This window comes from Xenopus laevis, chromosome 4L, assembly GCF_017654675.1.
Source record: "Xenopus laevis strain J_2021 chromosome 4L, Xenopus_laevis_v10.1, whole genome shotgun sequence".
Classification (NCBI taxonomy): domain Eukaryota; kingdom Metazoa; phylum Chordata; class Amphibia; order Anura; family Pipidae; genus Xenopus; species Xenopus laevis.
Window position 1 is genome coordinate 103,877,582 of NC_054377.1, and position 13,545 is coordinate 103,891,126.

The following is a 13,545-nucleotide window of genomic DNA, read 5'->3' on the forward strand; positions in this document are numbered from 1 at the left end:
CCCAAGGGACTTTTTCATGCTTGTGCTGTTCCCTAAATCTTTTTAAATTTGAATGTGGCTCAAGCTTAAAAAAGGTTGGGGACCCCTGATGTAGAAAGTGATCATTTTAGACAAATTTAAATTGGTTTTCATTTTTTTAGTTGAATTATTTAGTGTTTTATTCAGCAGCTCCCCAGTTTGCAATTTCAGCAATTTGGTTGCCCCGGGTCGAAATTACCTTAGCAACCATGCATTGATTTGAATAAAAGACTGGAATATGAATATGAGAGAGGCCTAGCTAGAGAGAAGAGTAATAAAAAGTAGCAATAAAAATAAATGTGTAACCTCAGAGATCATTTGTTTTAGATGGGGTCAGTGACCTCCTATTTGAAAGCTGGAAAGAGTCAGATGAAGAAGGCAAACAATTAAAAAAATATAAAAACAAATAATGGAGATTAATTGAAAGTGGCAATTCTATAACATACTTAAAAAGTGAAACAGCCCTTTAAATAATGAGAAGACAATCAGAGACAGTGATCTATACTGAGAGCGCAATATATGGGCTGCTGCTGCTCACACTCAATACACAGAGCAGAGCAGAGAACGTTTTTGTAGCTCCAGACATTCGCTGTCAGAAATGGAGTGGGGGGGGGCTGGATCCAAGTAGATCAAATCCCTTTGCTTTGCATATTAATAAGGAGGCGCATCAGCCCTAGATCGCAGCTTCTCCGGTGCGGCTGCAGTAGCTTCCAGCTGACAGTTAGCGATACATACAGAGAGCGCCTGAAGTGCTAATGTGCGAGGCTGTGGGCGCTGCTGCTTTGCGCAAGACAGTGGAAGCCGCTGGTGATTCCCTGAGGGAAGAGGTGTCAGTCCCCTAGCGGGAATGTTCAATGTGAGCTGCCCCGGGAGCGGTGTCAGGGTTTCCAGTAATTCAGGGGCTGCAGCCTGAATGGTTCCTGCCATGTCCCCCAGCAGCACAGTCACCCCTCCCCAAGATCCGCCCCTTCAACCCCCAAGACCCGCCCCCTTCAGCCCCCCATCAGCCCTCTCCAAAGTGACTATTTAACTGAAAGTTGAAGTGAACAGTCCCATACAGGAGAGACAGACACAGGCAGCACCAGGGACTCCTTTCCTTGCACCTTCCCATTGCCTCTTTGACTCAACTCCTATTAAACACAGCGCTGCTCATTCATTGTCAGCACTGACATCTGTATCATGGGGTCTGTCATCCTACACATCGTTGTGACTCTCTGGGTGGCACAAGGCATCAGCGGTCAGTTTAGGAGAAGCAGTGATGGGAATGGCCAGTGCACTTACTCCTTCACTGTGCCCAGCGCTACACACAGCACTTGCACCGAGCCAGCCCAAGCCAAGGCTGCTGTCCAGGAGCTGCAGAGAGAAGCCTCAGTCCGGCACAAGGAGATGGAGGCTCTACACACCAGGCTTAGCTTACTAGAGAACCTACTCAATCAATTGCTAGGGGGAGAGGGGCCGCTGAAACCAAGTCTAGGGTCACAAGCTGGTCCAGATCTTCAGCTGGAGGTGCAAAGGCTGAAGATGGAAAAAGATGAATGGGAAGGGCAGAGAGGCAGTCTGGAGATGGCTTATGCTGATCTACTCAAAGAGAAGGATTCTTTGCAAGAGGAAAAGCAGCAGCTGAGCCAGAGACTGGAGAGAGTCCTTCAGGGACAGTGCCCTCAGCTTCCAGGCAGCTCTAGAACACAGGTTCCAGGCAGCTCTAGGACACAGATTGGGGACAGCTCTAGGACACAGGTTGGGGGCAGCTCTAGAACTCGGGTTCCAGACACTTCTAAGGCAAAGGACCAGCAAGCGCCTTCTAGGCAAGGTGAGTGCAATATGTGCTTTCTGTCACTTTTACTTCATCAACTGTGTAAATTAAGGGTCTCCAACTTCTCCCCCCATAGATGCTGTTGGGCTACAAGGAGGGTTTTTAAAATTCCTCACACCAATATCAGTATCAGACAAGTGTAATAATATGTGTTTTGACAAATCTGGCCAAAGCCAGCATTCTTTTTTATGTACCTGTTCAACTGTAACTTACAGGGAATGTAGCTCAGTGTACCCAGCACACACACAAACACACACCAATGTATAGGGCATATACAGGTAATGTGTTGTGTGTTCCAGTGTCTGCCCTTTGGCCTCTGGGCACAACATGTAGAGACTTTTTCTGCCCTCTTAATGCACAGACTTGAGCACATCACCTTGTAAGAATAAATATGTTTATCCACTATAAAGCACAGTAGTTTGCATTGCCCATAAAGTAAGAGAGCACAGGGAGACTCCTGGACACCTCTAGCAGTTACTTTGTGCTTTAGCTAACCCTGGGTATTAAACCTGACGCTTAGTTGTTCCAGAAATGGACTGCACTTTGGAAATACCTGCAGAGTTAGAATTGAGTATAGTCAGTATAGTCCTAGACAACACACAGCAATAGAGCTTTCTCTTGAGTGGTACAATAAGAAACCCCAGTGCCCATTGCTTACAGTCTGTACCATTGGAAAATAATGTAACTTGCACAGATAAAAATGGATGGATAAAATGGGCGAGTGCCAGTGGGTCTGGTTGTGCTTTGGTTTATAGGAATGTAAACACAGGCAGCCACAGCATAAATCTCTGTATGTCTCAAGAACTGAGCAGTATGTACTTGTGTGTGTGTGTGTGCCAGTCCCTGTAAATAAGGGATCACTACTACTAGTGAGTGCAGAATAGAACAGCTCTGTGCAGTGCGTATCAACAGTTCCACAATGACATGGGTATTCGCTTGGAATGGATCTGGCACATAGGTAACATTATAAATGTATTGGACAACAAGGTGTTAGTGTAATGGAGAGACAGGCCATTGGTAGGAATCAGTTATAAGACTTTGAGTAACAGACATGTTTGCAGCAGATTTTCCAATAATAAATAAGTACTTGGAGGCTACAGGTTCTGGATCTCGGCATGCAAGGCTGCATATTTTTTAAAGAAAAGAAACAGTTTAATAAATTGGGAACTTTGAAGCTTGCACAGATGTGTGGTGCAATAAGCCTCTCATATAGGAAAACAGCTGCACAAAAGCTTTGGGAGAATCCTTACAGTGCACAGGTGTCCCTATGTCCATAGCAGATACATAATCCTTTTTACGCCTGTTACTCTTTATTGAGTTCTTCCCATTAAAAGTACAAAGAAGAGTAAATATGTAATAAAGCAAAATAACTCAACTCAGTTTGGACAGAGGAGGGGAACCTGGGGGGGGGGGGGGAATGCAGGACAAAAATAATTTGAACAAGGCAAACTCAGCCTACTGTTCTCCAGCTGTTCTCCTACATTCTCTGCTAGGGGCATGCAGCAAGTTGTAGTTCTATAGCACCTGATGGGCCAGAGGATGGACATAACTAACATAAATAGTAACACAATGTAAAGTTTTGTAATCTGTACATTTAACAAGGACATTTTATTACTTAGGGGCACCTCTAAAGTAGGTTCCAAATGCAAACGACTGGCTAGGTTTGTGGTCTTTAGGGGTGCTAATAGGGGCAGGTGGGGGAGTAGGTAGGAAGAGTGAGTAATAGAAGTTACATGAGAGCACAGTGGGCAACATGGTAACAGCAACACTTTATATTTGGTTACAACCCCCGGTGCTCACTGACAGCTGAAGGCATTTCGGGGTTGTATGTCAACAGCTGCTGAAGGACCATATCCTGGGCAGTGCTAAATCACAATAGTGCTGCTGCAAGCCAAATATCTATCCAGGACATCCATTCATTTACAAAATGTTTAATTCAGAGGAAATTCCATGTATCGACCACCTTTTCAATATTCAATAAGTTTACTTCAAAGTCATGACTGGCTAATGGAATTCCTGTCCATGGCTTTCTGTTAGTGGTTGTTTACCAAAAGTATGCTCAGGTGAAGTCAGGACCAGATTGGTTTTAAAGGAGAACTAAAGCTTAACTAAAGAAATAGGCTACAAATATTGTACATCATGTTTTGGGTTTATGTATCAGCCCAAGGCAACCACAGCCCTTTAGCAGTGAATATATGTGCCTCTAAAGATGCCCCAGTAGCTCCCCATCTTCTTTTCTGCTGATTCACTGCACATGCTCTGTGCTGCTGTCACTGAGCTTAGGGACTAACTCACAATATACAGTACACAGTACAGTACAATGTCATAATATAAGGCTGATTAGTAATTAAAACAGATAATTACTATATGACAGCGCAGAAACCAGTACAATTAGCATCCAAATTTAATAATCAGCCTTGTAGAATCAGTTTATATTATAAGCCAATCTCATTTTCTGCTTGATAGTTTCTGATGACCCCTAAACTCAGCTTCTCAACAGCTGCTCAGAGCCCACTGAGCATGTGAGTGTCCAAGATGGTGACCCCCTGTGACAAGTTTGAAGTCCTGAATCATTGCTGCTATTGAGAAGTTGAAATTTAGACTGGTGCAATAAGTTCAGTATATAAAATATGGAATTTTTAGCCACATAAATTTTTAGGGTTTAGTTCTCCTTTAACTATACATACTCAGCTGCAAATCCTACTATACATCTTTGATAAGGTATGGGGAGCGCCCAGCTGTAATTGGGAGTGTGTGTGATTTGGGAAGGATAAAACTCTTTAGATTGCCTTTAAGCCTAGTTATAACAACCAGATTATGGTTTAAATGCCAAGCCTGAAAGCTGTAGAAATATAAATTATTTGGAAAACACAAAAGCAGAAGAAGACTTATTGCAAATTGTCCCCCACTACTATAAGTTACTTTACAGTAGACTACTCAATCCCACTGCACCCACATTGGGACATATTATGCATGATTTAGTCCACATGTTTGGAAGAGCAGGAGGGTAGGATAGGGTAGGTAACTAGTATTTAGCATTGTCAGTGCAAATATCCCCTTTACCATGTATGCAGGGATAGTGTCCCTTTAAAAATAACCATGAAGAGAAGTATTGCAGCGAGTAGGACAGTTTTTAGAAACAGAGCAGCCTGGTCAGCTTATTGTTGTTGATGTACATGTTATGAGCAGTCAGGACACATGTGATACTGAAGTGGGGGGGTGTTTGGAAGGGGAGACAGTTTGACCCTGTGGGGAACCTTGTCCCTGTCCTTATGTTACTGATGGCAAATTCATTAGGTAGCAAAGGCCCGTAACTGGACACAGCCCTGAGCTCCTTGGATCTGGTGTCAGGGAGATATTTATGGCTTGTTAGTGCTATTGAAAATATTCATTCCACAGCATCTTCAAGCAGCAAAATTTCATTTGTTTTCTATTTGTTTTTTACATGCCTCACTGTATTGCTTGTACCTTTATTTACCTGCTGCATTTATTATCAAAAGCAGCAGCATATTTTAGAGGAGATCAAGTCCAAAGTCCTAAGTGATGTCTGCAAAGGAACACAAATAGCTGTCTGTTTTTAGTCTTCTCTTGCATTTTGGAGCCAGAATGATGTTGTAAAGCCGAAATTGCCTGTGTGGGAAGGGTCCGGAGGGCAATTGCACCAGCATGTGGTTTTGGGAGATCTTGTGCCAAGGTTTTCTTGCACCTGTAGTCCTTGGGGACAAGCAGTAATACCCAAGTGTCTTAACTGTTGCTACTTGGTAGCAGCAATACAAATGCTTGTGTGCTCTTACAAGTTTCAATGTATATTCTGGTAATTAGGGTGGAGTTGGCCATTTTCTCAAAGCTCAATGTTATTAACTTCTCAGGCTTTAGGTTCAGTAACTTAGTAGCTATTTCTTCCTAACTCACAGAGCATGGTCACTGAGTTTTGGCACCCAATGCAATGGTGTCATTCTGCTTTGCACCGTCATACCATTACCTTCTGTTTGAGATAGTGGCAGACACAGAGCAGAAGCTATAGGAATGGCGAGGAGAAACCAAGAGCTGAATTAAAAATGAGCTGATCAGATAAGGAATGCTACTGTGCAGACGGCTAAGAAAATACTTCAGCAGCACTCCGATTATGGTGAAAAAATTGGAACTTTATTCGTGCCTCAAGCTAAGCGACGTTTCGAGCCCTTCCAGCCCTTTATCAAGCTGTGCAGACGGCTGTAACTGCAGCCAATACAGTGTTAAGGGACAACATCTGAGTGATACCATAGATTCTGTTTTCAAAGCCATGAATGCATAGCTAGGCATTTTATTAAGGAGGTGGCACTTTTATTGGTATGTAATTGGATCTGGACAATAGCAATGGACATATTACCTACAGTACATTTGTATTCCCTGTCCCTTTCCCCCAAATGATTAAACCCTAGATTGGTGCCTCTACTTTGTACCCTAAGTTCTGGCCCTACTAGCTTACAAACAACAGAATATCAGGAAGCATCTCTCCAGCTTTGTACCCCATTGTCCACCCCTTAATATTACCATATTAAACACAGTGCTGTATTTACAGTTTGTGCTGCTAAACCTTTTGTTGAGAACATAACACCCCATCTTAATTGTGGTGAGCAATAGCTACAAATCCATATGCCATGCATTCATGCCATCTGTGTAACAGCACGAAGCTGTGAGAGGACCTGGTCATAGGGTAGGACTCACACACAACTCCTTTAGGGAATGAGGCTCTTTATTGTAGATTCGTTGCTGCAAGTTTCCCAGGGTTTCTAAGATAGCCAGCCGGCGTTTAGTAGTTCTGCCTGCAAAATGATGCCAGGTTTGGACACTGCTTATGCTTCCATAAACTATTCATTCAACTATATACAGGGTAAACACAAATTTCATCCAGAGACCCTTACCGCTCAAATAGCGGTTATCCCCAAACCAGAAAAGGACCATACCAACTGCAGGAACTTTCGCCCAATATCAATATTAAATCTAGATATAAAACTACTATCAAAAAATATGGCTACCAGATTGAACTTTTTTCTGGGGACCTTAATACATAGAGACCAATCAAGTTTCATACCAGGGCAGCAAGTCTCCAATAACAAACGCAAAATAACTAACCTGATAAATCTAGCAAAAGAGAAAAATATCCCCTCAATGTTACTATCACTAGACCTAGAAAAGGCATTTGACACAGTGTCATGGACATATATGCAAAAAACTCTGTTAAGCTGTAGTTTCCCAGTTCACTTTCTTAATATTATTACAGCTCTATATGATCGACCCATGGCAACTGTACACCACATGGGATTTAGTTTCCACAAATTCTTGATCAGGCGGGGCACACGACAGGGATGCTCATTGTCCCCCCTGTTGTTTGCCTTGGCCAATTGCAATTCAAGCACAAACTAAAATATCTGGCATCAAGGTGGGTAATGTGGACTATAAATGGACTACACAACTTTGAAAACATATCAGGATTTAAGGTAAACGCAACAAAGACAGAAGCTCTTAACATCAACCCAAACATACTGGAAATTAATTTCCAACTACAATGGCAAACAAACAGTATAAAATATCTAGAGGATTTTAAAAATGATAACCTCCTGGAGTCCTGGCTAGGGCGAATCTCCACTATCAAAATGTCTACCTCACCTGCTGTACCTATTTCCAGTCTCACCACCTACAGGAATGTTGGTCTCCCTCCAGAAAGCGATCAATCCATTTATTTGGGACAGAAAGAAAGCCCATATAAATTTCCTCTCAGATACCAGGCACAGAAGTGAAGGAGGTCTGGGAATCCCCAACCTAAAAATTACTTCATAGCAACTCAACTTAGTTCATTTATAAACATGCATTTTGCACTCCATATATTCAATGACTAAAAATGAACAAATCCTATCATGTCAACAACTTCAAGAAAAGTATAATATTCTGCGATGAGAAATCCTACCATACCATCAAATAAGACACTATATAAACACCTTATGAAAGTAGAAAAAGTTTCCAAACCCAACAATATATGAAAGAATGTGCCTACAAGATCTCCCTCAACAAAGGACTATTTTAATTATATACGATCAGTTAAATCACCTAACCCCATTGAAAAAGCTGAAATTCATATCATTATGGGAGCAAGACCTATTAATTTGTATGGAGGAAGACCAATGGTCTGACATCTTCAAGGACACAATACATAGCAATACAAGAAACGTCTCAAAATATTTTACATTAGTTATACTTAGTCCCTAACCAACTGGCAAAATGGTATCCAACAAGCTCTCCACTATGCTTCTGAAATTGTGGCCAACAAGGCAACTTCATGCATATATGTTGGGAATGCCCTATTAATAACAAATGTCACCAGTTTAACACTTAGGAAAAGCCCTGCGGAAGCATTAATACACAAAAGAACCTCAGGAGGCAACAAATATCGCAGGAAACTGATCACACATTTTCTCAGCCTCCAAACAAGTCATAGCATCTTCTTGGAAATCCCTGATCCTAGACTTCCAAATGGTAAAAACCAAAATGTATAATGTACTAGTCCTAGAAAAGATGACCAGACTCTCAAAAATCCTTTTATAATGTCTGGGCTCCATGGATGACCTACAGAAAATTGTCACCTAGGTGATAAACCACTGTTAACCTTACCCAAAACAGAAGGAAGGACATAGGCAAGGAGAGACTTTTATGAACCCCAATAGTCGACCTCTTTCCCACTTTGATACCAAACCCAAACCCAACAAAGGTATAAACAAAAAAAAATGACAGTATTCATGAAAGCTGGTTTATAAATGTTTATTGTTATTTTGTTAAATTGTTCAGGAAAACAAATGTACGATATCTGTGCCTTTACATTTTTGCAACCTAGGAGCTGTCCAGACCTTGCAGTCCCTGGAGCATGCTTGTTTGTATCTTTTTTAAAAAAAATATATATTTCAAACGGTATAACCATGGTAGCATTGCTATAATAAAATATGCTTCACAATCTGCATATATGCTATTTTTCTGACTTCACGGTACTAATTTCAGTGTCCAGATGGGGTGCTGATCCGGTGGGATACCAGGAACTAAAGTCAGAGTTAACAGCACTTCCAGCATCTCGCATGATACCAGAAACCCATTTGGCAAACCACAGTTCGGAAACGACAAGAGCTGATGGTAAGATTTATACCGTTCAATGTTTCTCTCTTCATTTGGCCTCTTAGTTCCTAGTGTCATGGTAACCGCAAGTGTTTATGTACAAAAACGGCCTCTCCCGAAAAGCTATTAAAACTTTCCATGTACAGCTTGGTCTTTACATTTGTGCCTAAATCTCCTATGGCAAGTACATTAAATGTGCTGTGCAGCAACCCCTTATGTAAAATCTTATGTAAAATTACTGTAACATGTGTATGACATCATAGAAAATAAATCTGAATCCACATACACAGTCACAAGAGCGAAGAATCCTAATGTAAGATGTTGCTCACCAACTCCTTCTAACTCAGGAAACAAACATCCTGCCAAGTAGGCACCTTTCCCAATTACCCCTCTAGGAGAAAGAAGAACTGCCATACTTGGCACACCCCTTTGTCATTGTGCCATATCCATACATATTAATATCCATGTCACTACCCTTAATGTCACATTTAAAAAAAATGATTAGAAGCAGCTGTATTTAGAGTGCAGATCAAGTAAACCCAAAGGTAAATGATCAAATGGCAGACCTACGGTATAGTATAGGTGAATCTGTGTTCATTTGGAGATACTCCTGGAGTGCTAGAAAGCTATGTCTTTATGGTGCTTTATGATGTCTTTGTAACTGTGTTTCACCTTCATAAAATGTTTCCATATTTGTTTCAGGAACTTGTGGTGACTTGACCTGGATTGGGGAACCAACATCTTATCGGAAAGCTGATAATATTGCTGGAAAGTACGGAGTATGGATGAGAGATCCAAAGCCATTGGCTCCATATACACTGGACACTGTCTGGAGGGTGAACACTGTAGGGGCAGATATCCGTCAGGTTTTTGAATATGAAAATCTTGATGAATTAATCAAGGGCTACCCAGGCAAGGTTTATGTTCTTCCTCGTTCAATGGAGAGCAATGGAGCTGTTGTCTACAAGGGTTCTCTATACTATCCACGCCGAAAATCTAGAATAATTGTAAAGTATGGTTTTCAGACAGAGTCTGTTGTTGTGCAGAAGGAGCTTCCTAATGCAGGGTACCATGGCCAATACCCTTATTCTTGGGGTGGCTACACTGACATTGACTTTGCTGTTGATGAGGTTGGTCTGTGGGCAATCTATAGCACAGAAAAGGCTAAAGGCTCCATAGTTTTATCTCTACTAGACTCTGAATCTCTTGAGGTGAAACAGAGCTGGGAAACCCAAATTCGCAAGCAATCAGTGGCTAATGCATTTATGATCTGCGGCACCCTGTACACTGTTGGAAGCTATTCCTCTTCTAGTACCACAGTCAACTTTGCTTTTGATACCAGCACAGGGGTTCAGCGCCCAGTTGGTCTACCATTTAAGAATCAGTATGGCTATGCCAGCATGATTGATTACAACCCAACAGAGAAGAAAATATATGGTTGGGACAACTTCAACATGGTGGCCTATGATGTGAGGTTGTCCAAAATGTGAGTTCAGATGGTCAGATGGAAAGAGAATATTCTGTGAAAAGACATGACAGAGAGGACTGCTAGATAGCTTGGGGTAAATACAGAGGGGTGGGTAAGCTTAGCTTAACTTTGAAGCCACAAACTAGAGAGGAACAACCGCTAATGAAGCTTCCGACTATTCTCTGTGCTTTGGCCACTTTATGTGCAGAAACCCCATCTTGTAGGGATTAAGAGAAATAAGAAATGCTTAATATAGATGCATGTTGCATTATTAATTTCCGATCTGCTAATGAGGCAAGGCATACAGTATGTGACACATAATGATCAGCACAATTGGACCTGCCTGACTTAAGCTTTGTTTTCTTTTCATGTACAACAATAAGTGTTACTAAGCAAGGAAATTGTGTACGTAACAAAACTCATAGAAAGATCTACCTTAGTTTGATTAACAGCCGTACTGTCCATTCAAGCCAGAATCCAATGCAGCTACAGAGTGGTCCAAGGCAGACAGCGAGTCTGCTGTATCTATTGCAATCAATGCATTTGTAAAAGGCATCAGATGTATCAGATGAATTAGAATGGAGAATAAAATCATTATTGCAGTATGCACGGTTTTTACACGTATGTAATATAACAGTTTTATTCTCTGTACCTGGCATTCCGGCTGCAATGAAATGTATACAACATAAATTTATCTTCCTCAGGTTTATATCTGTGCCTCTTAAGTATTATGGTAACATAACACATTTACTCTGCAGTTTTGTTTCCCGTATGACAGCTTCAGTGTTCTGCCCCATCTAAAGTAAGGATCATGTAAAATAATGGAGTCATCTCTGGGCAATCCAGCAAGAAGGGCTGCACAGGTTCCCTTGATTTCATTGCAATCGGTTTAATATCACTGCAACCCAGCTATTATTGGAAGTGATCCTGATTTTTCAAGTGGTCTGGTAACATTAATCTGTATGTTTAGTAGACCAGAGGCCTATGGTCTGTTTAAAGATATGGAGTTCTCTCCATCAAGCCTTTTATAAATATGTGTTTAAAAAGTCACAAGGAGGAGGAGTACCTAGAGATACCTAATATGTGGCCCAGGCTCCCCCTCTTTCAACTCCCAACAATGAAAGTCTCCAACAGTGGGCACATTTGCACATGGGCAGTAATACATGGCAACCAATCAAATGTTTGCTTTCATTGTTAAACCTGCAGGTGGTTAGTCACTAGTGATGGGCGAATTAATTCGGCAGGTGCGGATTTCCATGATTCAGCAAATTTCCACGATTCGGTGTCAACGTTTTTTTGACACCGTCTACAATTCCAACGCCGGCGACAGTTCAGACGCTGGCGACAGTTCTGACAGTTTGAGAAGACAATTTTGATGCCTGCAAATTGACGTCAGCTGCAAAATTAGATTTTCGCTAATTTTTCACCTGTTTCACTAGTGACGGGCTAATTTATTCGGCAGGTGCGAGTTCACAGTAAATTTCCACGTTTCGGCATCAAAGTTTTTTTTGACACCGTCGACAATTTTGATGCCGGTGACAGTTCAGATGCTGGCGACAGTTCTGACAGTTTTGATGCCTGCGAATTGACGTCAGCGGCAAAATTTGCTTTTCGCTATTTTTTCACCCGTTTTGCGAATTATGCAGCGAACCAAAACAGGACAAATTTGCCCATCACTAATTGGATGCTATGGGTTACTGCCCAAGTGCAAATTTGCCCACTGTTCATAATCACCCCCAAATGTATTGAACCCTAATATGTGCTTCAAATAACCAAGTCATCATGCAGGAATTTTATATTTTGTTTTCAGTAGTGTTGGTACAAACAAAACATTACATACCACCAAAATCTAATTTTTTTTAATGCAAATTAGCTTCTGCTTTTAGTCCATTTCCATATCTAGCATCCAGATAGCAGTTGTCACCATTCTCACTCAGTAATTCAAACAATGCTATAAATGTAGATTGACCTGTAGAAAAATGGTAGCTGCAACAATGTTTATACTGGTTCCACCTGCCAGCATTGCCTAAAAGTATGAGATAATATTTAGCTGGAAGATTTAGAAATCTGTAATACATTAGTGCTTGATGCACAGTCATGATATTAAGGGGGTAATATGTTTTCAGAGGAGCAGTAACCCCTAGCAGGTAGTGTTCACCTGTCACCTGTTTAAAAGCAAACATCTTATTGGTTGCTATGGGTTGCTGCTCCTGGGCAAACATTGTGCATTTTATTACACATGGGGTTATGAGTATACAGTGTGGAATAGACGAAAAGTCTATAAATAGTTTTTTTTTTAAATGTAAAATGCATACATTGAGAATGTGGGATAGAGTCCATGTATTGGGTGATAACTTCAAGAGAAAGTTTCAAAATGCCTTATTGATAATATAAAGGAAAATCTACAGAGTCCTTGTGTATGTACTAGCCATCAGTGCTTTCTGTTCTACATAGATTCTCATCCCATGTTATATTAAAGTGATTATAACAGCTTCAACTAACCTGGCCTGAATTACTGTTGCTATGCAATGATCATGGATGAAGACTGGGAAGGATATTTACATGTTTACCTCTAACCCTTCTGGTGTATTCAGGAAAATATAATTGCAGAATGTTATTGATGATACTGGTTAAAATACTCGGATCCGTAACATTGTATATTTCATGACTCAGTTAATATTTGTAATGTTTATTTTTAAAGACAATAAAAGTGTTTTTTGTAACCATTCTAGAGAACTGTGAGTGCTTTATTTGGAGCTGCCTAGAAGTACTTAGGTTTGGAGCAATTTCTTCACTTTTATTTTTTTTTTACTTGTGGCTCATACTGAAACAGATGAATCTGACCTTTTGTGGCAAGTACAGGTATGGGATACGTTATCTGAAAACCCATTATCCAGTCAGTTACAAATTACGGAATGGCCAACTCCCCTAGACTCAATTAATTAATTATTATTGGAAGCAGAACCAGTCTATTGGGTTCATTTCATGTTTACATGATTTTATAGTAGACTTAAAGGGCATGTCAAGTCTAAAATAGACTAAGGCTAGAAATGCAGTATTTTGTATACTTAATATAAACTAAATATAAACATGAACTGACTGCACC

At 40.8% G+C, this 13,545-nt stretch overlaps 1 protein-coding gene across 1 annotated transcript; it reads left to right on the forward strand.

The window, feature by feature from the left end:
* The first annotated feature begins 1,051 nt into the window (after window positions 1-1,051).
* Window positions 1,052-13,166, forward strand: myoc.L (myocilin, trabecular meshwork inducible glucocorticoid response L homeolog). The gene is made up of 3 exons (XM_018258612.2): window positions 1,052-1,828; window positions 8,861-8,989; window positions 9,674-13,166. The coding sequence occupies exons 1-3, from the start codon at window positions 1,198-1,200 to the stop codon at window positions 10,459-10,461; spliced, it is 1,548 nt and encodes a 515-aa protein (XP_018114101.1). The 5' UTR covers window positions 1,052-1,197; the 3' UTR covers window positions 10,462-13,166.
* The last annotated feature ends 379 nt before the right edge of the window (window positions 13,167-13,545 follow it).

Bases quoted from the DNA above. Each gene is read 5' to 3' on its own strand.
- myoc.L (XM_018258612.2), top strand. From the start codon at position 1,198: ATGGGGTCTGTCATCCTACACATCGTTGTGACTCTCTGGGTGGCACAA. The intron at 1,829-8,860 runs GTGAGTGCAATA...TACTAATTTCAG, and splicing joins GCAAGCGCCTTCTAGGCAAG to TGTCCAGATGGGGTGCTGAT. The intron at 8,990-9,673 runs GTAAGATTTATA...TATTTGTTTCAG, and splicing joins GGAAACGACAAGAGCTGATG to GAACTTGTGGTGACTTGACC.